Raw genomic sequence first — 23,324 nt, forward strand, 5'->3', positions numbered from 1 at the left:
GAGAACACTCCAGAATTACAGACTTTGCTCTCCAACCATCTGCGCATGTCTGACCTATTGAGCCGGTGTCACTTGTCCCTTGCAGAATGTGTCTGCCTTGTTCCACAATCTGCCCATGAACATTTAGTGAGTGTCTGTTATTGGCAGCTCCTGGTTAGGTAAAGTGGGAACAAAGATGGACATGGGAGAGCCCCGGTCCTCAAGTAATTCAAATCTGCTGGCAACTGAGTCACATCAGAGCAACTATGACACAATTTAATAATTGTCTACAGAGTGTGGTTTGGCACAAAGGGCTTCTCAATTGCCAGGGGGAACAGGAGAAAATCTCCAAGGGGAGAAATATTTGAATGGGGTTTTGATGCACAAGGAAGACCAAAGCAACACAGATTTAAGGGAGGAGCATTATAAGCACAGGGAATGACGTGTGAAAACACAGGGGCCAGGCATGCTGGCTCACAGCTGTGATCTCAGTGCTGTGGGAGGCCGAGATGGGAGGATGGCTTGAAGTCAGGAGTTTGTGACCAGCCTGGGCAACATAGTGAGACCCCATGTCTACAAAAATTTTTTTTAAACACTTAGTTGGGCATGGTGAACGCACCTGTAGTTTCAGCTACTCGGGAGACTAAGGCAAGAGGATTTCTTGAGTCCAGGAGTTTGAGGTTGCAGTGAGCTGTGATGACACCACTGCACTCCAGCCTGGGCAACAGAGCAAGACAATGACTCTTAAAAAAAAAAAAAAAAAAAAACAAGGCTGGGTGCCGTGGCTCACTCCTGTAATCCCAGCACTTTGGGAGGCTGAGGCAGGCAAATCACGAGGTCAGGAGATTGAGACCATCCTGGCCAACATGATGAAACCCCATCTCTACTAAAATACAAAAACATTAGCCGGGAGTGGTGGTGCACACCTGTAGTCCCAGCTGCTTGGGAGGCTGAGGCAGGAGAATAGCTTGAACCCGGGAGGTAGAGGTTGCAGTAAGCCGAGACTATGCCATTACACTCCAGCCTGGGCGATAAAGCAAGACTCCATCTCAAAAAAAAAGAGCACAGAGGAGTGGGAAGCAAGTGCCTGTGGTGCAGGGGTGGAGCATATGGTGGGAAGGGGAGGGAGGTGATGTGCAGGGGGATTTCCTCTCCTGGCCCTGCCTTTCCTGTCAATTTCGGGCAGCCCAGGTGACCAGGCCCTCTTCCACCACTGTGTGAGTCACCACCTGTCTCCTCCACCCAGGCCTGAGTGTGGCCGATCAAGGTACGTGCTGTTACTAGCATGTTCCTCCGAACACAGCGTCAACAATTAGTAATGAATGAGGCCAGACCCGCTGTGTCACCGGCTGCCGGAAAGCCAGCTCCAGAGGTGCCATCAGCCCCAGCTCACGGCCAGGGCTTCCTTCCCAGCCATGCCTGCAGACAGGCTCCTGCTCCAGGAAATAGGACCACATTCTTAGGAGGGACATGCGGAGGGGAAAAACAGAAAGAAAAACTGCAGGAGGAGGCTGACCCAAGGCTGCCCAGACAGGGAGTGGCTGTGAAAAAGTCCAAGGTTTTCCTCAAACATTCCACAACGGTCTATAGACACTGAAAAAGCAGGCATGTTTAACTTTTTCTCTCCCTTGAGAGAGAAACACGGGTGGAAAAGTGATAAGACAGCAACAAGTCCCACTTGCTCAAGAAGAGAAGGATTAGGCTTATAGGTAAGCAAGGAAGGAGTCCCTCCAAACAATGTCATGCGTGGGGTTCCAGGGAAATTTCTGTACAAAACCACATCAAACGTGAGGTCATCAAGCTGTTAGAAATGCCGAGATCCTGCTTTTAGACTGTGTAAAGTGACTAGTAAACGGCAGTTAGCTAGTAGTCGTTATCGTTATGTTATTTCTCTGTGCAAATACCCCCAAGAGACTCAGCCGGTTGCACACTTTCGCAGTCTGACTCAGCAAATATGTACTGAGTGCCTTCCATGTGCCAGCAACTATCCTACATATAAAGACCATAGCAGTGAATCGCTGGGGTTTCTAACGCACCCATTGATGACGCATCGGTCACACCTCAGACTGAAGAGACAGAGACGAAGGGAGAGAAGAACGTGCAGGCCTAGGTTTGGGGAAGGTGGGAAGTGCCTCTAGCTGCTGGAAGTCACCCACTACTGGGATGTCAGGTGGAGAAGGGCAGCCTGTAGGTTGGAGAGAGGAGAAGAAAGGGGTTGTTGGAAAATCTGAAGAGAAACATGTTGATTTTTCCCATTTTTGTTTGAGACTGGGTTTAGCCATAGCCAGCGTTTGGAAAACCACCTAGCTGCTCTGGTTATGCTGCCCAAAGGAAAAGTCACCCAAAGTTTGTAGATCACCAAAGTTTTTTCCTTTTTTTCCTGAAAATAGAAATGTCGGGGGTGGGGGGAGAACAGTAGGCTCAGGCAATGAGGAGCAGAAGGAGGGAGAGATTCAGTTTGTGTTGGGAGGTTCCACCTTGCCATCTGTGCACTGTTGCTCCTCCTTCCAGAGCCCATGAAGCAAAATGGAACAGAAGGAGCTACACCCAACAGAGCAGGTGGCTGGAGGAGCGGCACAGGAAAGCCTGGGAGAAAGCTGATTTTCTATTCGGATGTGTCTGGCAGCATCAACCATACAGCTGCAAACCAGGATCGATTTCAGAGCTCAGGGCCTGGCCACACGTGTCACACACCTATGAACTTCTCATGGAGACTGTTCACCAAGAAGCATGAAGACAGCGCAGGTGACTGGAGGTGGCCCCCCAGGTAGTACTGACATTCTTGTGCTCACAGGTTTTGCATCTGGGCAGCCAGCTTAATAGGGGGCCTTAGAGACATCCTTGTCTCATCTAAAGAAACATGAGGGCCAGGCGCGGTGGCTCATGCTTATAGTCCCAACACTTTGGGAGGCTGAGGCGGGAGGTTCACTTAGGGTCAGAAGTTCAAGATCAGCCTGGGAAACATGGTGAGATGTTGTTTCTACACACACAAAAAAGTGTTTTTAATTAGCTGGACATAGTGGCACACACCTGTAGTCCTAGTTACTCAGGAGGCAGAGGCAGGAGGATCGCTTGAGCATAGGAGTTCAAGGCTGCAGTCAGCTATGATTGTGCCACTGCACTCAAGCCTGGGCAACAGAGTGAGACCCTTTCTCTAAAAAAAAAAAAAAAAAAAAAAAAAAATGCGGGTTTTCTATCATCTTTCCCTATGCACTGCTTGTGGGGGGTCTACCCTGCCAACAGAGTGAATTCTCTAGCATTCAGTTTAGGTTCAAGCACCATTCAAACTTTATAATTGAAGATGACAGAAACTGGAAAAGTTCCCTCTCGGAAAATGGCATCGTCTTTTTGGTGTATTTATGCTTATGTGGAGAGTATGTGGGGAGAGGATAATGTACTTCTTCAGTTTATTTGTAACTAAGGGACTTTCAGGTATTATTTTTCTTCAGTAGACTTTACTTGTTGAGGATGAGAACTGTGTTTTCTGCTGCTGATCTATTTGAGAAATTAGAGCAGTGTGGATCAATTTCTGGTCGCGGTATTCTTTGGCTCCCTGTTGGAGTGTGTGTTATGAGAATGGAGACCAGCATTCCTCCTCCGGAGCCTGTTCCAGCCCAGCCAAATTCCCCGGGAGCCTGGCACCCGGTCTGCTTACACAACACATTTTTAGAGTCTGAGTCACCCTCGGGTTTTCTTCTTGGTATCACATTGAATTCAACTCCACAGCATCCCATTACCTTGGCCTCTCCTTGTACAGACAGGTCGGCTTCACAGGCTTCCCAAGCACCCCGCCTTCAGGAAGCAGAGAAGCCCAGGCAGATAAAAGGGTTGCATATATTAGACACCCACTCACCTGGGACAACCAGGGATTAGGAACAGCGATTATCATTCCCAACCCCAGAGAACGCACACAAGGCTGCCCGAGGCAACATGGTGAACCAACTCCAATTCATCCAGGAGGTTTTAGCCTCTCCTTATGTCAACACCAGCTGGCATAGTCTTCTATCCCCACTAAAATGTAATTTCTTTCCTTCTTTGTTTTTAGAGACTGATCTTGCACTGTCACCCAGGCTGGAGTACAGTGGCACCATGATAGCTCACTGCAGCTTCAAACTCCTGGGTTGTTCAAGCAATTTTCCCACCTTGGCCTCCCAAAGCTCCGGGATTACAGGCGTGAGCCACCATGCCTGGCCCTAAAATGTAATTTCATGCAACAAGTGCTTGCTAGCATTTTTTTTGGAGTGGGGAGGGCCCAGTGGGAGTAGCAGGCACTGGTCTGTGTGCTGGCGCTATGGTAATGAATGAAATAGGTGGGTGGGTCTGCTCCCTCATGGACGTATTGAAAGCTGCCTTGATGTTTGTTATTTTTACCATATGAATTTTTTCTTTATGCTATATACAGATCTCCGTACATAGTATAATACTATACTAAGAAAATTAGGGCAAGGTTGGGTGTGGTGGCTCATGCCTGTAATCCTAGCACTTTGGGAGGCTGAGGTGGGCGAACCACCTGAGGTCAGGAGTTGGAGACCAGCCTGGCAGACATGGTGAAACCCTGTCTCTACTAAAAATACAGAAATTAGACAGGTGTGGGTGCGGGTGCCTGTAATCCCAGATACTTGGGAGGCTGAGGCAGGAGAATCTTGAACCCGGGAGGCGGAGGTTGCAGTGACCAGAGATTGCGCCACTGCACTCCAGCCTGGGTGACTAAGCGAGACTGCTTCTCAAAAAAAAAAAAAAAGAGAGAAAGAAAGAAAGAAGAAAGAAAATTAAGACAAAACAAACATCAGTGAAGCATCCTCTTAAATAGAAAATTAGACTACAAAGGGGGAAACTACAATCTGAAGGTTGCGCCAGTGGGGAGGGAAGTGGGCATCTGGTTCTTGGAGCAATGGGTTTGTATCTGAGTTTCAGGTGGGCCCTAGGTCTCCCCCTCCTTACTTTTTTTTTTTCTTTTTAAGATGGAGTCTCACTCTGTCACCCAGATTGGAGTGCAGTGGCACAATTTCAGCTCACTGCAACCTCCACCTCCTGTGTTCAAGTGATTCTCCTGCCTCAGCCTCCCGAGTAGCTGGGACTACAGGCATGAGCCACTATATCCGGCTAATTTTTGTATTGTTCGTAGAGACAGGGTTTCTGTTGGCCAGGCTGATCTCGAACTCCTGACCTCAGGTGATCAGCTCACCTCGGCCTCCCAAAGTGCTGGGATTACAGGCATGAGCCACTGCACCCAGCCTCCCCCTCCTTACTAATTGGCCAGCTATAGGTCTCTCTCTTGTTGGCTATCTCTGTGTCATTTCTAATCAGTATGGGATAGATCAAGGGTGAGAACCAACTTTTGCTCTGTTTAAAATTGAATGAGGCTGGACCCAATGACTCATGCCTGTAATTCCAGTGCTTTGACAGTCCAAGGCAGAAGGATCACTTGAGGCCAGGAATTTGACACCAGTTTGAGAAACATAGCGAGACCCCCATATCTACAAAAAACAGAAAATTTAGTGAGCATGGTGGTGCATGCCTGTAGCCCCAGCTACTCGGGTGGCTGAGGCAGGAGGATCACTTGAACCCAAGAGTTCAAAGCTGCAGTGAGCTGAGATCATACCACTATATATGGGTGACAGAGTGAGACTCTGTTCCAAACCAAGCCAAAACAACAACAACAGAAACATCAAAAATTAAGCGATAGAGGACACGTAGAGGGAGGAAGGTGACAATAGCCATAAGACCTTCCTGAACCAGGAAGGAAACAGATTACTCGTGGACTCTGGGCATAAAGTGTTTCAACTGATAGGGGCTTCCTTCCTGCCACCCTCACCTCCGTCCACTCTTGGGGTTTGGCGTTACTGAGGCTGAGATAACAGAAGAGAGGCTTTTGTGATGTAACTTAAGACATTGTTTTATCATGATTTTATATATATATATAAAATTACTTTTGCACCACCATGCCTACATATTTATATATGTAAATACTAGGTAAAGTTTGCATTGTGAGATTTCCAGTGATCTGAAATAAATATCTAACTGCCCCTTCTCCAAGATTCCCTGGGCAGGGTCACTCAAACACAGGTGCAGGTTGCCTCTTAGACAAAAATGCTGGTCAAGAGGGCAAGAGGAATGGGGCACTAAAATTCAGCTACCAACACTATTGAGAGACAATGCCCTTTTCTGTACGTGCTTGACTGTTGAGTAAGGCCATTTCCTTACCCCACAGAGGTAGTGGTACAAGGGTGATAATTTTGACATGGCAGACTTAGCAGCAATAGCCTGATACTGACTTTTCCAGAATCTAGGAGTCTAGAAGCATTATGGAGCCAATTCATCCATTCAATAAAATGTTATTGTTTTCCAATAGTGGGTCACCAAGCTAATACTAGTGTCCTTAATCTCCCCAGCATTCATAGAAAAGAACTGAAGAGCGATTTAAAGGCATTGTGTGTACGTGTGTGTGTGTGTACCACAAGTGCAGAGGGTTGAGCTGATTACATATCTCAGTCCCTCACAGAGTGTTAGCTGTAAACCACACAAGGCATCACTGTGTTTTGATTTCTTCTGTCTCATTACTTCACTCCCATTCCCCTTCCCTTTCCAGGCAGCCATTTTGATGACTTTAGTTTGTATCTTTGTGGATGTATACCATCTTGCAAAAATATGTGTTACTTTGGACAAATCAATTCTAAATTTATATACATTATGTATTATATGTCTCATTTTCTTTTTATTTTTTCTCACCAACTGCTATTACTTGAGTCTTTAGAGGAGGAGAGATTTATTTCCAAGTAAAATGTGTCTTTCTGACCTTGGAGAAGAATGCTTTGACAGCAACTTTGATCTGGAGAGAGATGAGACCAGTTCTGCTCCAGCTATGACACCTGTCCACAGAGAGGTGCTCAGTGGGTATTGATTCCAGAACCTACCTGGATCACTTCCATAATGGCCACTCTTGGCAACATCCTAGCTGCAGGTGCCTGTCTCATTTAGACCAGGTCCTAGTGCTGAGTTTTGACTTTTCGGCACTTTGCCATTAATACACAGAACAAATAGCCCCTCTGTATTGACACCCAATGATATCACACAGGCCACTAGCCTTTGGGGACACCAGTCATTTCCTAAGAGTACATTAGGCACTAATGTTTCAGTATGTCTTGCAGTCCTTTACTCTTATTTTTATTAGAATTCTAGCCCTTCCAAAAATCGACTGCTGGCTTTCCAGGTATATTTCCCTCGAAATAACACCTGTCAATCACCTTATCTTCGTACCTACTTACAATTACTAAACACTAAGTACGTTCTCCCAACTCGAGACTTAACATCTGTACATTCTCTTTACCAAATGATTCCATAGTGATAACTGATGAAGTTCTACCTTTTTAAAGCCTTCTCAAATCCCTAATTTTCTCAAAATATGAATGTGTCTTCCTGCATGCTCATAAGAGATGTTCCTAGTCCCTCTATAGAAATTTACATGACTGACCTGCATTGGAATTGATTCTGTGTGTGCTGTTTCCTTCCCATTGAGCTGAGAACTTCTGGGGTATAAGGCAGGTATTGTCATCTCTGTATCTAGCCTATAATGCATGGCATATGAGTGACATAAGTGCTTCACAAAGGCACTGCTCATTGCAGAGCATGGGCTTTGATTTCCAACAGACCTGGATTCAAATTCTGACTCTATCACTAACAGGGTGAACTCAGGCTAGCTGATTAACCTTCCTGAGCCTCAGTTTTCTCATGTGTAAAATGGAGATAACAATATCCTGAAGGAGATAAAGAGAGTCAGGAATACAGTAGATACTCCAAATGGCCCTTATAATGACAATGATGGTGATGACCATGACAATGACAATGGTGCGACATTCTTACCCACTTCTGAGTATAAGCAATACAGTGCAACCCATGGCAGCAGAAAACGATTGCAGAAGAATTTCATAGTCCTCTTCATACCTGGCATGCTGGAGTTGCTTCAGTTGCTGGCTTGAATTTCTGTAATGGAAAAGTAGACATTTGGTTGGTGCCTCAGGGATAAACAGATGCATTGTAACATTTTAAGAGTCTTCAGTAAAAGTATAAAGACCAGCTGAAAAGATTCACAATGGAGCTTCACCATGTCCTTTCAGCCGTCACTATAAAGGAATAGAAGGTATCCCAAATTTAAAAAATCGAAGATAATTTTTTGATCATTGCCATTTCTGTAGAATCTTCTGATTGTTGAAATTATCGTTCCAACTTCGACCAAATTTAGAGAGTCATCTGATGGGCAGTCCCTTTTTTTGTGGCAATTTGTTTCCTCCCTGAATGATGTATGAGAATTTCATGTCTGTGGAGAGAGACTATACTACAGGGGAGCAACTTGGCATGTTTGGGAAGTATAGGCCTTTCACAGAGCATTGGGTTAGGGCTATGCCTGAGCCCAGAATGCAGGCCTTTAGCCAGGAAGGAAAGTGGATAATACCAGTGAAAACTAGGACCTTTTTTTTTTTTTTCTAGAAGTGGCCTCTACAGTAAATCACCCTTTATTTCTTCTGCCTGCTCAACTTTTGCATGCAAGCAAAATCAGTGTAAAATAAACTTGATACTTGGCATTTAAATTGAAATTAAGTCACAAGAGGGCAAGGAGAGAGGAGTGAGAAGGAAGGGCCATCACTGATTCTTGGTGATTTTAATGGGGGAATATGGTGGCATCATTGTGGGATATTTTAACAAAGTGACCACAGAACTTGGAATTAAAAGATTTAGATGTGAGTTCTGGCTCCTTCACTTAATAGCCAAGAGATCTTGAGATATTTACTCATCACTCAGAACCTCTGTTCCCCACCTCTAAAATGGAGAAAAAGAATAACCCAGCCAGGCGCAGTGGCTCACGCCTGCAATCTCAACACTTGGGGAAACCAAGGCAGGCAGATCTCTTGAGCTCAGGAGTTTGAGATCTGTTTGTCAACATGGTGAGACCCTGTCTCTACAAAAATACAAAAATTAGCCGGGCATTGTGGCATGCACCTGTGGTCCCAGCTACTAGGGGGGCTGAGGTGGGACCTGAGCTGGGACCTGAGCCTAGTAGGTCGAGGCTGCAGTGAGCTGTGATGGCGCCACTGCACTCTAGCCTGTGTGACAGAGTGAGACCCAGTCTCAGAAAAAAATAAAATAAAATGAATCACCCACATCATAGAAATGCTAGGGAATTAAATGAGGTGAGAAATAAGAGAGCACCTTCTGTATGAAGAAGGAAGGAAGGAAGGAAGGAAGGAAGGAAGGAAGGAAGGAAGGAAGGAAGGAAGGAAGGAAGGAAGGAAGGAAGGAATTAAATGAGGTGAGAAATAAGAGAGCACCTTCTGTATGAAAAAGGAAGGAAGGAAGAAAGAAGGAAGAAGAAAGAAAAGAGAAAGAAAGGAAGAAAGAAAAGAGAAAAAGCACTATTCTATTTATTTATTTATTTGAGACAGAGTTTCATTCTTGTTGCCCAGGCTGGAATGCAATGGCATGATCTCCACTCACTGCAACTTCTGCCTCGCGGGTTCCAGTGATTCTCCTGCCTCAACCTCCTAAATAGCTGAGATTACAGGCATCCACCACCATGCCCAGCTAATTTTTTGTATTTTTAGTAGAGATGGGGTTTCACCATGTTGGCTAGGCTGGTCTCAAACTCCTGACCTCAAGTGATCTGCCCACCGCAGCCTCCCAAAGTGTTGGGATTATACAGGCGTAAGCCACCATGCCCAGCCAGTACCATTCAATTTAAAGCAACTTTTTATCCCCAACCTTTCTACAATGAGCATGTGTTACGTTTGCAGTCAGGAAAAGTTATATTCAGAAGTTAATATATGTGTGGCTTGGAGTTACCCAACCAGTAGTGACAATATAAAGGAATGCAGAATGATAAGCACCGATGTCAGGACATGACCACTGGTATAAGCAAGCAGCTGAGATTGAGAAGGATGCTTGGGGGCTCCAACCATATTGGTAAAGTTTACTTTCTCAAGCTGGGTGGTAGGTGCATGAGTATTTTTTTAAATTATTTTTTATGCCTTTTCATGTGTCTTAAATATTTTAGCATAAATTTAAAAAAAATCAGTGCTGGGTAAAAAGATGTATGTACAAGAATGCTCACTGCAGGGTTATTTACAGAATTTGAAATATTTCAAACAACCTGAGTGACCAAGAATGGAAAATTCATTGAATAAATTATGGTACAGTAAAAAACCCAAAGGTAATATTGTTAATATTACCATTATTGTCCTATGAACCTGAAGTCACCTACTTTCATTGAGCTAGCTGCTGCATCTAACTATTTATGATAGAAAATTAGTGCCCATAGAAAGACAAATAGGGCAGGGCCTGACATAAGCAAAATCTAAAACAGTGAACTCCTAGGAGCAGAGTAGAATAATGAGCACTGGAGGCTGGAAAGTGGGGGAAATGGGGAGATATTAGTCAAAGGGTGCAGTTTCAGTTAGACAGGAGGAATATGTTTTCTGAGATTGATTGCATAGATTGAGACTATAGTTAATAACAATGTATTGTATATTTCATTTGCTAAGAGAATAAATTTCAAATGTTCTCACCACAAAAAGGGAGAAGTATTTGGAGTGATGGATTATGTTAATTACTTGATTTAGCCATTCCACCTTGTGTATATATATTGTAATGTCACTTTGTGCTGCATAAATATATATAATTATAATGTCAATTGACAATAAAATTTTAAAAAATAAAAAAGGTGCCTAACTGAAAAATAGTTTCCTCCCATTTTATTTCCTCCAGTACTTTTTTTTTTTTTGGAGACAAGCTGGGCACGGTGGCTCACGCCTGTAATCCCAGCACTTTGGGAGGCCAAGGTGGATGGATCACCTGCGGTCAGGAGTTCAAGATCAGCCCAACCAACATGGTGAAACACTGTCTCTACTAAAAACACAAAATTAGCCAGGCATGGTGGCACATGTCTGTAATTCCAGCTACTCAGGAGGCTGAGGTAGGAAAATCACTTGAACCCAGGAGGTGGAGGTTGCAGTGAACTGAGATTGTGCCATTGCACTCCAGCCTGGGCAACAAGAACAAAACTCTGTTTAAAAAAAAAAAAAAAGAGAGAGAGAGAGAGAGAGACAGAGTCTCACTTTCTGTAACTCAGACTGGAGTGCAGTGGCATGATCATAGCTCACTGCAGCCTCGAACTCCTGAGCTCAAAGCAATCCTCCTGCCTCAGCCCCCTAAGTAGCTGAGACTACAGGTGCTCAGAACCACACCTGGCTAAATTTTTATAAAAAATCTGTAGAGATGAGTTCTCACTATGTTTCCCAGGCTGGTCTCAAACTGCTGGCTTCAAGCGATTCTCCCACCTTGGCCTGGGATTGCAGGCATGAACCACTGAGTCCCGCCTCTAGTACTTTATTAAATCCATGATTAGTGAAAATGTATTCACTAGGTGACTATTCCTGAGGATTTAGAAATGTTCAGTCAACATTATATATCTTGCCATAATATATAAGAATATTTAATACTTAAACAAGAATACGTTAATGAAGGAAAAATTTGAAAGGCCCGAATGAGGCCATCTCTTATTGTGATCCATAAAACGCAGTGTTGAGCATACTAACCTCTTTACTTGCCAGACGGCCAGGGCTAGCTTTCGGGTTACTTTTCGTTTGCTTTGTCTTATCAAATTGCTCAACTAAGGTAATCATTTCTCACTTATTAGCATAAAATGCCCTTCACCTTTTTTGAAACTTAAGTAGGGCACATATATATTGTTTGATAATCTGACTTAACTCCACTTATTTGTAGTTCTCATAGCTGTTCCCTTGTTCTTTTTGACAGCATTACCTCCTTTTAAGAAATTCTCCACAAACCACAGTATCTAATCCTGGGTTTGACTGTCTCTTCTGCACATGCCTGTCACCCCAGCTCCTTGTCATGACACTAACACGTTTCTCAGGATGAAACATGATATGGTTTGGCTGAGTCCCCACCCAAATCTCAAATTGTAACTCCCATAGTTCCCACGTGTCATAGAAGGGACCCAGTGGGAGGTAATTGAATCATGCTGTTCTTGTGACAGTGAATAAGTCTCATGAGATCTGATGGTTTTATAAAGGGCAGTTCCCCTGCACATGCTCTCTCTCTTGCCTGCCACCATGCAAGATGTGACTTTGCTTCTCCTTTGGCTTCTGCCATGATTGTGAGGCCTCCCTAGCCATGTGGAACTGTGAGTCAATTAAACTTCTTTCCTTTATAAATGACCCAGTCTTGCATATGTCTTTATTAGCAGAGTGAGAAGACTAATACAAAATGGTTTCTCTTACTACTTGATATGGTTTGGATGCTCGTCCCCTCCAAATTTCATGTTGAAATATGATCCCCAGTGGTGGGAGGTGATTGGATCATGAGGGCAGATCCCTCCTGAGTGGTTTGGCACCACCCCCTTGGTGATAAGTGAGTTCTTGCTCAGTTAGTTCACACCAGATCTGGATGTTTAAAAGCCTGGGACATTCCCCTGCCCTCTTGCTCCTGCTCTCATCATGTGACGTGCCTCCTCCTTCATCGTCCACCTTGATTGGAAGCTTCCTGTGGCCCTCAGCAGAAGCAGATGCTGACACTATGCTGCTTGTACAGCCTGTAGAACCATGAGCCAATTTAACCTCTTTTCTTTATAAATTACCCAGTCTCAGGTATTCCTATATAGCAGTGCAAAAATGGTCTAATACACTACTCTCTCCCGGGTACACTTACTCTTCCTTTTTTAAATTTTAATTATTGAAGTCTTGTTTTTTTTTTTTTTTGAGATGGAGTCTCACTCTGTCAGGCTGTAGTGCAGTGGCATGATCTCGACTCACTGCAACATCCACTGCCCAGGTTCAAGTGATTCTCCTGCTTCAGCCTCCTGAGTAGCTGGGATTATAGGTGTGTGCCACCACACCTGGCTAATTTCTGTATTTTTAGTAGAGAGGAAGTTTCACCATGTTGGCCAGGCTGGTGTTGAACCCCTGACCTCAGGTGATCCACCTGCCTCAGCCTCCCAAAGTGCTGGGATTACAGGCATGAACCACTGTGCTCGACCGAAGTCTTATTTTGATACAAACATTACTTTTTCTATTTCCCCAACTTAATTAGTAGAGTGATGATCTCCTGACATCTGTAACTCAAGTTGACTTTTTTTATCTTCCATAAGTTTTGATTTACACACCCTTATTGAGATTTCCAAATTCTGTTCACTTATTACCTCCTGAAATTGTGCATTTTGTTTATCACAGTTTCCCCAGTACCTAGCAAAGTGCCTAGCACATTGTGGGAGAGCAATACTTATTTGAGAGAATGTAACCCTAGAGAATGAAGTAGCATCTAAAATGTATTGAGCACCTACTTTGTGCAAAGTACTCATCTAAGTAATTTACAGTTAACCCTCCCAACAACTTTAGAGAAAGGATATATTATCATCTTCATTTTACAGATGAAATGTGAAGAGGATCAATAACATGCTCCCCTGGTCACTCAGCTAGCAAATAGTAGTGATGTGGTTAAAATAAAGGCATCACGACTTCAAAGCCAACCTTCTTAATTGCCCTTCTTTGTATACAGCCTCCTAAATGCACTGAATGCCGTCTCCTTCCTCTTCCCTTCTGATTTCCATTTCCATTTCCTCCCTTTTCCCCATAACATTGGACATTTCCAAGTTGATCTGTATCTATCTTCAAGAAAAAAAAATGAAGTTTTACCCTTACCCCAAATTTCTGGGGTAAAGATACAAAAAGACCTCAACTGCAAGAGATTCCACCATCTGAGAATGACTTTGGAAGAATCCCCTGCCTCTCTGGACTCCCAGCATGCCCTGAAATCCTAGCCTGAGCACACCCTTTGCAAAGTCATAAAAGCAGGGCTGAGAACAGCTATCTGAGACCTTGGCTCATGGACTGAATCTCATTTGCTTTGGCTGTTGATTTGGGCCATTGCTTGTGTAGGATTCTGCTTCTCATCAGCAGCTTCTGCTTGGTGTGAACTCCATGACTGGGGCTTGGTTTTCTTTCTGCTGGACTGTGCTTCCCCATGGAGACCTTGATGCTCTGACCCATTGCCCGTCCCTTTATATCTTAGAATGCTCAGATTCAGAACTTGGCTTTGCTTTCTACAACTAATGAGACTTACCTGCCCCTTTTATGTTCATGAACATTCTGGACTTGAACACATATATCACCTACAGGCTTCATGGATATAGACCCCTAGTTTTCATCATCTACTGTTCCTCTCTTGACCGTCCCTATAACCTGAGGCTAACATCTTTACCCTAGGTTTTCTTGTTTTCCCACTTATCAATTAGAAGTCCTCAGTGTATTCTCTTGGCTTCTCCCTTGCTTCCACTTCTTACTGATACTCCTTGGCTTGCTTCCACCCCATGACCTGTGGTTTCGTGAGAGAACCACATGTAGGCGTGGGATTTTCCAAATTTTTCCCACAGACGCTCTTCAGAGGAGCCGTGGTGAAGCCCTTTTTGATAACAGTATGATCCACTTTTCTCTGTGGTCTAGAGATTAGGGTAAGGGAGTACAGGACTTGACCTTGAAGAATGCTTCGGAAACTGTATGTGAGGAACCACAAAGATAAAAGGCAGAAACAATGACAATAAAAAAAATTGTGACCAACTGACCATTCTGTGGGAAAGAAGACAAATTAAAATAGATCTAACCAACTCCATTATACACTTTCTTTTTGTGCTATGTATGTATTTTAGGAAAACTGCCGAGACCATCTGTTAAATGTTTATTTCCTTTGTTACTTCTGAGGTGCTAAAAAAGACTATAAAAAGCCTATAATGAGAAGAAAGGGGAAAAGTCGCCTTTAAAATTGTTGGAAAGTGATCAAGAAAAGGAAAAGCTAGAAGCCAAACTCAAGCTCAAGATCTGGCTTCCTTTTTATAATCAGAAAGTTCTAGAAGAGGCAAGTCTACCTTATTCATAAAATTATTGCCTAGACTTGTGCTTTGTTTCTAATTGTTGATACTGCTTTGTTATGGCAGAAGAAATGGGGCACTTGGGAGGGAGATTTATTTGTCAATACTTTTCTGAAAGGACAGAGGAAATTGAGCAAAACCAGGAAACACTGTTCTACTTTACTTGTTAGTTCTTCTGAAAAACAGAAAAAGTTTGAGAAGCAGGGTGAAGGAAGTCTTCAGCCAAAATAAGGTACAAGAGCTTGTCTGTACAATTCAATTCTTCATGCTTTCCCTGTTCACAATTAGTCTGGATAATCAAATACTGAGTGACCTAGAAAGAAAGAGAGACAGTGGAACATTTTCCAGTGGCCTCACATGCTCCTGATGTTGAATCCCACTTGCTGACATTCAGTAATAGCCTCATCATGGAAAAATTGAAGAGGGTAATTAGCATCCCTGAACAAACCTTGAGAGTTTGAATTAAATTTATAAAAGGAAAAATTGGGTTTTTCCGTTCTGTGGACTATAAGAATTTGGATAGACAATGCCCAAATGGCCAGCAGCCTCAGAGTCAATTACTCTGAAGTTTGTTGCCAAAAACTAATTTTATTCGTTGAAAAGCAAAGTAAGGGTCCACAGGTTCGACTGACCACAAATTAACTTGCAAATGACAAATTCTCACTTTTTCTACCTAAATAAAATAAAATGCTTCTACTGAAACATTCTGAATTTCTAGAGGATGGAAATTAACACAGAGGGCTTACTTTCAAGTACAGTCACCATTTAACAAAGTCCTTGGGGTGCTTTAGTAAATAAACTCTTTGGCTGGGATACAATAGCAGAGGTTGGTTAAAAACAAAAAAAAAAGTCAATCTGTTCATGAAAAGTTATAGTGAGATTTTAATATTTTATGAAACAAGATTATTTTAGGTTCATTCTATGAAAGGGCCATGATTTTGTAGAAAGCGAAAAATTATAGAGCTTTATATGCACTATCTCCTGTCATCCTCACAAACCAGGAAAGCAGGTATTTTTATCCTTATGTTCTAGATGAAGAAACAAAGGCACAGAGAGATTAAGTCACTTGCCCAAGGTCTTGATGCTGGTGATAAAGCCAGGATGCGGATGCACGCAGGTGATCTGGCTATAGAGCGGCTTCTATAAAGCATATGGAAAGTTTTGCATCTCTATGGTGTTGTAGAGATTATCAGATGCAAGAAAAAAAATTCAACTATGGAATTAGGGCTTACTACCCACATGAGAAAATGAAGGCAATAGTTCTAATGATTGACATAATGTGTTCATCAAAAGCCTGAAGGTACTATTGGTTGTGAATTTTTTTTAATCAGTGAGATTAATTCTGAACTTGATAGAATGTACTTAAGCGTTTAATAGCTCATTCTGGCCTTGCAAAGACAGAATTTCTAGTATCATTCTGATTGTTCCACCAGGAGATATTCCATCTCCTCAGTGAAGAAAATAGCCAGATTGATTATAATAATTGATAAACCTCTCATAGCATTTGCTAAGCTTTGATTGATATATCCTCTTGCAGTTTTGTTTTTCTTTCAATCCTGTTACCATTGACAAAAAGGATAATGAGAACATTTTGATTTTAATCAATGTTAAGCCAAAGAATGACTTAAATAATTTCTGGAAATTATATTTGAATTACGAAATCAGGTTCATTGATTAGAATTCTATCAGTCATGTTTCTGTCTATATTTATATCTATATACATATCTTTTATTTTTTCTCTGAAGACACCTTTGGTAGAATTGCTGCACACAGTTACTTCAACTTGATAGGACAACTGGTTCTGCCCTTAAATGTCACCATAAGCTTGCATTTTAGGGTGCTTGAACAGTTTTTAATGAAACAAAAACACGGCTTTTAACATTGTTTGTATTGTCTTATTATAAGCAGAAGAGAAGTAGATTCTTTTGTCTCTTATTTATTAGTCATCAATGTCTCAGTTTCAAATTTAAAAGTCAGAAAATAGCTTCTGAAATACAGAGAACTACTTTTCAGGGGATGGTTAGCCTGCAGATCTTATGTGACTAAAACTTAGATGTTTATATTTTTATGCGAATATATTTCATGCATATTTGAAGTTGTTTCATTTCTTGGAGAATTCCTCTTTTTTTTTTTTTTAGAAAGAAACTCATTATTTTTCTCACTACTACAGCTTATATTTTAAAAATCATTATATTAATATCATATTATCCTCTTACCTTTTCATAACTTGGCAATGAATAGAAATCTGACCCTCAAAAGAAAAGCATAGGGCAGGATGGGTCATATAATAAGAATACACTGGAAGAAATTAACTAGTTGTGGTCTCATCTTGTCCATTCTACCAGCTTCAGATAAAGTAAAGAAACTTTTATCAGATTAACCCACTTAAAAATATAAATTATGAACTCTAGACAAAATAAAAATAAATCAAACAGCCTCTTAAAGGTAACGGACCGTGAATAAAAGTCAGCAAAAATGAAAAGGATTTCAACTCTTGAAACAGGGATGATACATTGGATGAGGTCCACATGTACTCACCTTTTCCCTGAGAGCACTCCTCAGATGGTAAGGCATAAATGGATAAAGTGTAAGTGAAAAGCAGCTACTTTGCTGACCTGACTCCCTCAGAGAGGGAGTCAGGAGCTGCCCAAGTGGTTAGAAATTGAGGAGAGAAATTCCATAAAGGGAGAAATCCACAGTCAAGATGAGCCCCAAAAATCTGGGCATAAATTACCTTTAAATACTTGGCTGATTCTTGAACGCAGCATGTACAAGGCAAGACTCTAAGGATACTCAAGGGAAAACAATAACTAGAAACTGGAAAGAATGAACTGAGCAGAGCTTTTAGCAACTGCATATTGCAGGAAAGACAAAGGGAGTTTAAGACCTGACCCAGCAGGGCATGGTGGCTCATGCCTGTAATCCCAGCACTTTGGGAGGCGAAGGCAGAAGGATTCAAGACCAGCCTGGGCAACATAGCGAGACCATGTCTCTACAAAAAACAAAAAAATTAGCCAGGCATAGTGACATGTGCCTGTAGTCCCAGCTGCTTGGGAGGCTGAGGCAGGAGGATCGCTTAAACTCAGGAGGTTGAGGTTGCAGTGAGCCGAGACCGTGCCATTGCACTCCAGTCTGGGTGACCGAGTGAAACGCTATCTCTAAGAAAAAAAAAAAAAAAACAACCCTACCCTAACAAGGGTCACGCTTTAGGACTAAAATCTTCCTCCCAATTCTAAAGTATTTGCCTTAGAACTCAGAGAAAAACTGAAATACACCTACCCTAATAAAGCCTAAAAACCAAACGTTCACAAATTCAAAGTTATATGCAACAAATTTAACAGCCTGCTAGAATGGAACTTAACATTCTTTTAGAGAAGATAACAGAATTCAGAATCTTTACAGTGATTTATCCATGATGTGAGCTATATAATAAAAACTTAGTAGGTCTGAAAAGAAACAGAAGAATGTGACCCACAGTTAAAAGAATAATCAATCAATAGAAACAGTCTTACACATGATCCAGATATTGAAATTAGTAGACCAAGACTTTAAATAACTCTAATAAATATGTTTTAAATCTACAGGAAAAATGGGGCTGCAATGGGTGTGAATATTGTGAATATTCAAGGAATGTGGGAAGTATAAAAAAGAATCAAACAGAAATCCTAGAACTAAAAAAAAAAAAAGAATATCTGAAATTAAAATTTTATCAGATGTGATTAATAACAGATTGGACACAACAGAAGAAAGAATGAGTTAACTAAAGACTAGTCAATGAAAATCATCTAAATTGAAGCTGAAAGGAAAAAGACTGGAGAAAAAGAACAGAGTCTTGAGGACCTTAGAACAATGCCAAGTGGTCTGATGCCCATGTAACAGGAGTCCCAGTAGAAGAGAAGAGAATAGAAAAGAAAAATTATTTGAAAAAAATAGGGTCTGAAAGACCTCCAAATTTGATCCAAAACATTAGCCTGTAGATCCAGGAAGCTCAGCTAACTTAAATCAGGATAAATATTTTTAAAAAATTCTTAGGCATATTATGGTCACACTTCTAAAAAGCAAAGACAAAGAGACTCTTGAAAGCAGCCAATATAAAAAGATATTATGTACTGGGGGAAAGATGTTATATACACAGGAACAAGGATGGGAAAAGGTATAAATGATGACTAATTTTTAATTAGAGATTGAACAATTAAAAATTAATTATAATTAGAACATAAAAAGCTTTCACACAATTCTATTGATATAAAAACATGCATAACTAACAATATTTTAAATTTATTCCACTACATCTTCTTATAATTTTATTTCAGTGGCTTTGAGAACTCCCGGAGTAGAAAAATTTCAGAGTAGTTTTATTGTTAACTAAAACTAAAAGCACTTCCTTTTATTGTGTGTAGAAAGGGGGAGAAAAGATGGTAATGGCAATTACATTAATGTGGTGGAATTATATTCCTTTCCTCGATATTTTGTCTTCTCATATTTTCAAACCTAATTTTGGTGAATTGGTCTCCCTTAATACTTCAGTGTTTATTTCTGAAACGTAATGCCACTGTCACATATAACAGTAACATAATCTTCAAAATCAGGAAATTAATAGTGATATCTTATTACCACCTAATCCAAATATTTCTCTCAAATTTTGCTGATTGTCCTAATATTATCCCAAGTAGGTTTAGGATTAAGTTCAGATCATGCACTGCATTTACATTTCTTCCACCTTTTCATTTTTAATTTTTAAATTTTTTTGAGACAATCTCACTCTCACCCACACTAGAGTACAGTAGTGTGCTCATAACTCACTGCAGCCTTGAACTCCTGAGCTCAAGCAATCCTCCCACCCCAGCTTCCCAAAGTGCTGGGATTATGGGCATGAGCCACCACGCCTGGCCCAGGTACTCTTCCATCTTGTACAGTTTTCAGGTCATTTCTTAATTTTCATGATCTTGAGGATTTTTTTAACTTTATATTTTGAATTAACTTCTGACTTAAAAATTTTTCAGGGCCAGGCATGGTGGCTCATGCCTGTCATCTCAGCACTTTGGGAGGCCAAGACGGGTGGATCACCTGAGGTCAGGAGTTTGAGACCAGCCTGGCCAACATGGTGAAACCCCATCTCTACTAAAAATAAAAAAAGTAGCTGGGCGTGGTGGTGGGCGCCTGTAATCCCAGCTACTTGGGAGGTTGAGGCAGGAGAATTGCTTGAACGTGGGAGGCAGAGGTTGCAGTGAGCCGAGATCATGCCATTGCACTCCAGCCTGGGCGACATACTATCTTTGAAATGATAGTACAGAAAATTTCTATATGCTGTTCATCTAGCTTTAATCCTTCTCTCTCTCTCCCTATATATGTACATAAAATAATTTTTTTCAGAAATATGTCAGAGTAAGTTGCAGATACGATGCCTCTTTACTTTCAAAAATTTCAATGTGAGTTTCCTAATAACCAGGACTGTCTCTTACATAACTGTATCACAGTTATCGAACTTAGAAAAATTAACCTTGATTTAATACTCCTATCTAAACTACAGACATTCAATTTTGTCAATCACTTACTAATTTTGTTTCTGTCAAAAGAAAACGAATGTCTGGTTCAGGGTTCAATTTAGGATCACAAGTTTCATTTAGTTTGTCATGCATTTTTTTTTTTCCTTTAATCCGAAATGGTTCTGTAGTCTTTTGTGTCTTTCATGACCTTGGCATTTTTCAACCATACAAGCCAGTTATCTTATAGACTGTCCCTCAAAAAATGGGAAATCTCAGCAGACAAATAAAAACAATGAAAAGAACCAAATGGGAAATTTAGAACTCAAAGAGGTAATAACTGATATAAGAAAATCACTGGGTGAGCTCATAAGAATTGGGATGACAGAGGAAGAAGTTAGTAAACTTGACAATAGAGCCATCAAAATTATCCAACGTGAAGAACAGAGAGAAAAAGGTTGTAAAACAAAATAACAGAGAAAAAAATAACAAAGCCTCAGGACCTGTTTGACAACATGAAAACATCTAACATATATGTAACTAGAATTCTAGAAAGATAAGAGAAAGAGATTGAGAGAGAAAAAAATATTTGAAGACATATTGACCAAAAGCTTTCCAATATTTGGTGAAAGACATACATGTATAGATTAAAGAAGCTTAGCAAACTCCAAATAGGATACATTCAAAGAAAGGCATGGCTAGGCATATGAAAATTCAACTGCTGAAAAGAAGGCACAGAAAACAACCCTTGAAAACGGCTAGGAAAAAAAGACACAGGACATACAAGGAAACAATGATCTGAATCACGGCAGTTTCTCATCCAAATCATAGAAACCAGAAGACAGTGGAACAAATTCTTTTCAGAAGGGCAGCATGAAACATTTTAAATATTCACTCCCTTTATCTTAGAATTTCACTTCTAGGAATTGGTCGTGAATAACTGAAAAAAAAAAAAGTGACTAAAATGTACACATAGGATGCTATTTACAGTATTGTCTATAACAGCAAAAACTGTAAATAATAAACATTTTTCAGAGGAAGGGTTCAATATATTATTTGGTACCTATATAAATTACTAGGCAGCCATTACAAATCTTACTCATATATTTATTGACATGTAAAGATGTCCACAATCTTGCTGAGTGTTAACAGCAGACTATTAAAAGGATGCACTTATGTATGTTTCTGAATTTACACAGCAAGTTCTCACTAAGGTCAGAAAGACAATAGCCCAACTTTGTCTAAGGAAGAAAAACCAAATGGTCAAACTACTGTTAGGTTCAGAAATTAGTATTCTTTTCAACATTATTTCATCTTAGTGTTATAATTCTCAAATCGTGACCAAAAAGCCATGTCTTCTTGATTGAAATGAGTTCCTCTTGAAAAGCCCATTTAGGGCTGGGCGCAGTGGCTCACGCCTGTAATCCCAGCACTTTGGTAGGCCGAGGCGGGCAGATCACGAGGTCAGGAGATCGAGACCATCCTACCTAACACGGTGAAACCCCATCTCTACTAAAAATACAAAAAGAAAATAAACGGGTGTGGTGGCGGGCGCCTGTAGTCCCAGCTACTCAGAAGGCTGAGGCAGGAGATTGGCATGAACCTAGGAGGCGGAGCTTGCAGTGAGCCGAGATAGCTTGACGGCACTCCAGCCTGGGCGACAGAGTGAGACTCCGTCTCAAAAAACAAAAAAAAAAAAGAAAAGAAAAGCCCATTTAATGTACCTCTGGTAGAGTGTTTAAAGTGGCATCAATGAATTGTGCCTCCCTAGTCCACACACCTTTGTCATGTGACTTCACCTACACCTTCTATCAAGAAGTGGAATCTGTTTCCCCGCACCTTGAATCTAGCTGGCCTTGTGGCTTGCTTTGACCACTAGAATGCAGCGGAAATGATGTTCTGGGATTTTTGAGCCTATACCTTAAAGAGCAGCCTTGTAGCTTCTGCTTCTGCTTTTGGGACCCAGCAATTATGTAAAAGCTACTCTAGTGGAAAGAGAAGGCAAGTGAGGAGAGAGGCCCCTGAGGATGGGAGACCATAAAAGAGAGAGGACACACAGTAAAGAACAGAGTACTAACCACAGCCAGCAGCCAGCACCAAGGCCCAGACTCTGGAGTGAAGCTATTTTGGATCCTCCAGCTCCAGTTGAGCTTTCCTGGCTGAAACCACGTGGAACAAAGATAAGCCTTCTACACTGAGTTCTGCCTAGATTCCTGATCCATAGGGTCATCAACAAATGGTGGTGGTTTGAAGCCACTGTTTTGTGATAGTTTGTTATGCAGCAGTAGATGACTGAAATAATACTTTCAGTTAAAAATCTTAACAACAAGGTATGCACTGCACATAGCTAGAGAATAAGCAATGTCAGAATAAGCAATGACCACTTTGTTTTTGTTTTTTTTTGTTTTGTTTTGTTTTGGTTTTGGTTTTGATTTTTTTTTTTTTTTTTTTTTTTTGAGACAGGGCCTCACTCTGTCACCCAGGTTGGAATGCAGTGGCACGATCTCCACTCACTGCAACCTCCACCTCCCGGGCTCAAGTGATTCTCTTTCCTCAGTCTCCAGAGTAGCTAGGAGGACAGGCATGTACCACCACACCCTGCTAATTTTTGTATTTCTGTAGAGATGGATTATTGCCATGTTGCCCAGGCTGCTCTCAAACTCCTGGACTCAAGCGATCCTCCTACCTCAGCTTACCAAACTGCTGGGATTACAGGTGTGAGCCACCATGCCCGGCCTAGCAATCATTTTGAATGACAGTACAACAGCAAAACTCTCCTTATTGAAAAGACTGAATTGAGGTATTCAAACAAAGCTTAATGAATTTGATTTCCAAGCGGATATCCGTCACCAATATCCTATTATAACAAAAAAAATGTTTAAAGCTTTGTGATTCTGACACTTAAAGTTATAATGTAGACTTAAATTCATTTT

At 41.4% G+C, this 23,324-nt stretch overlaps 1 protein-coding gene across 1 annotated transcript in view; it reads left to right on the plus strand.

Moving 5' to 3' along the window:
* Positions 1–1,292: 1,292 nt before the first annotated feature.
* ENKUR (enkurin, TRPC channel interacting protein) overlaps positions 1,293–23,324 on the plus strand; it is a 77,281-nt gene continuing 55,249 nt past the window's right edge. Inside the window, exons 1-2 of the mRNA XM_025397560.1 lie at positions 1,293–1,688; positions 2,491–2,746. Of these exons, the coding sequence (XP_025253345.1) occupies positions 2,710–2,746 (37 nt within the window). The 5' untranslated portion in view covers positions 1,293–1,688; positions 2,491–2,709. The remainder of the gene's footprint in view (positions 1,689–2,490; positions 2,747–23,324) is intronic.

Source organism: Theropithecus gelada, chromosome 9 (assembly GCF_003255815.1).
Source record: "Theropithecus gelada isolate Dixy chromosome 9, Tgel_1.0, whole genome shotgun sequence".
NCBI lineage: Eukaryota > Metazoa > Chordata > Mammalia > Primates > Cercopithecidae > Theropithecus > Theropithecus gelada.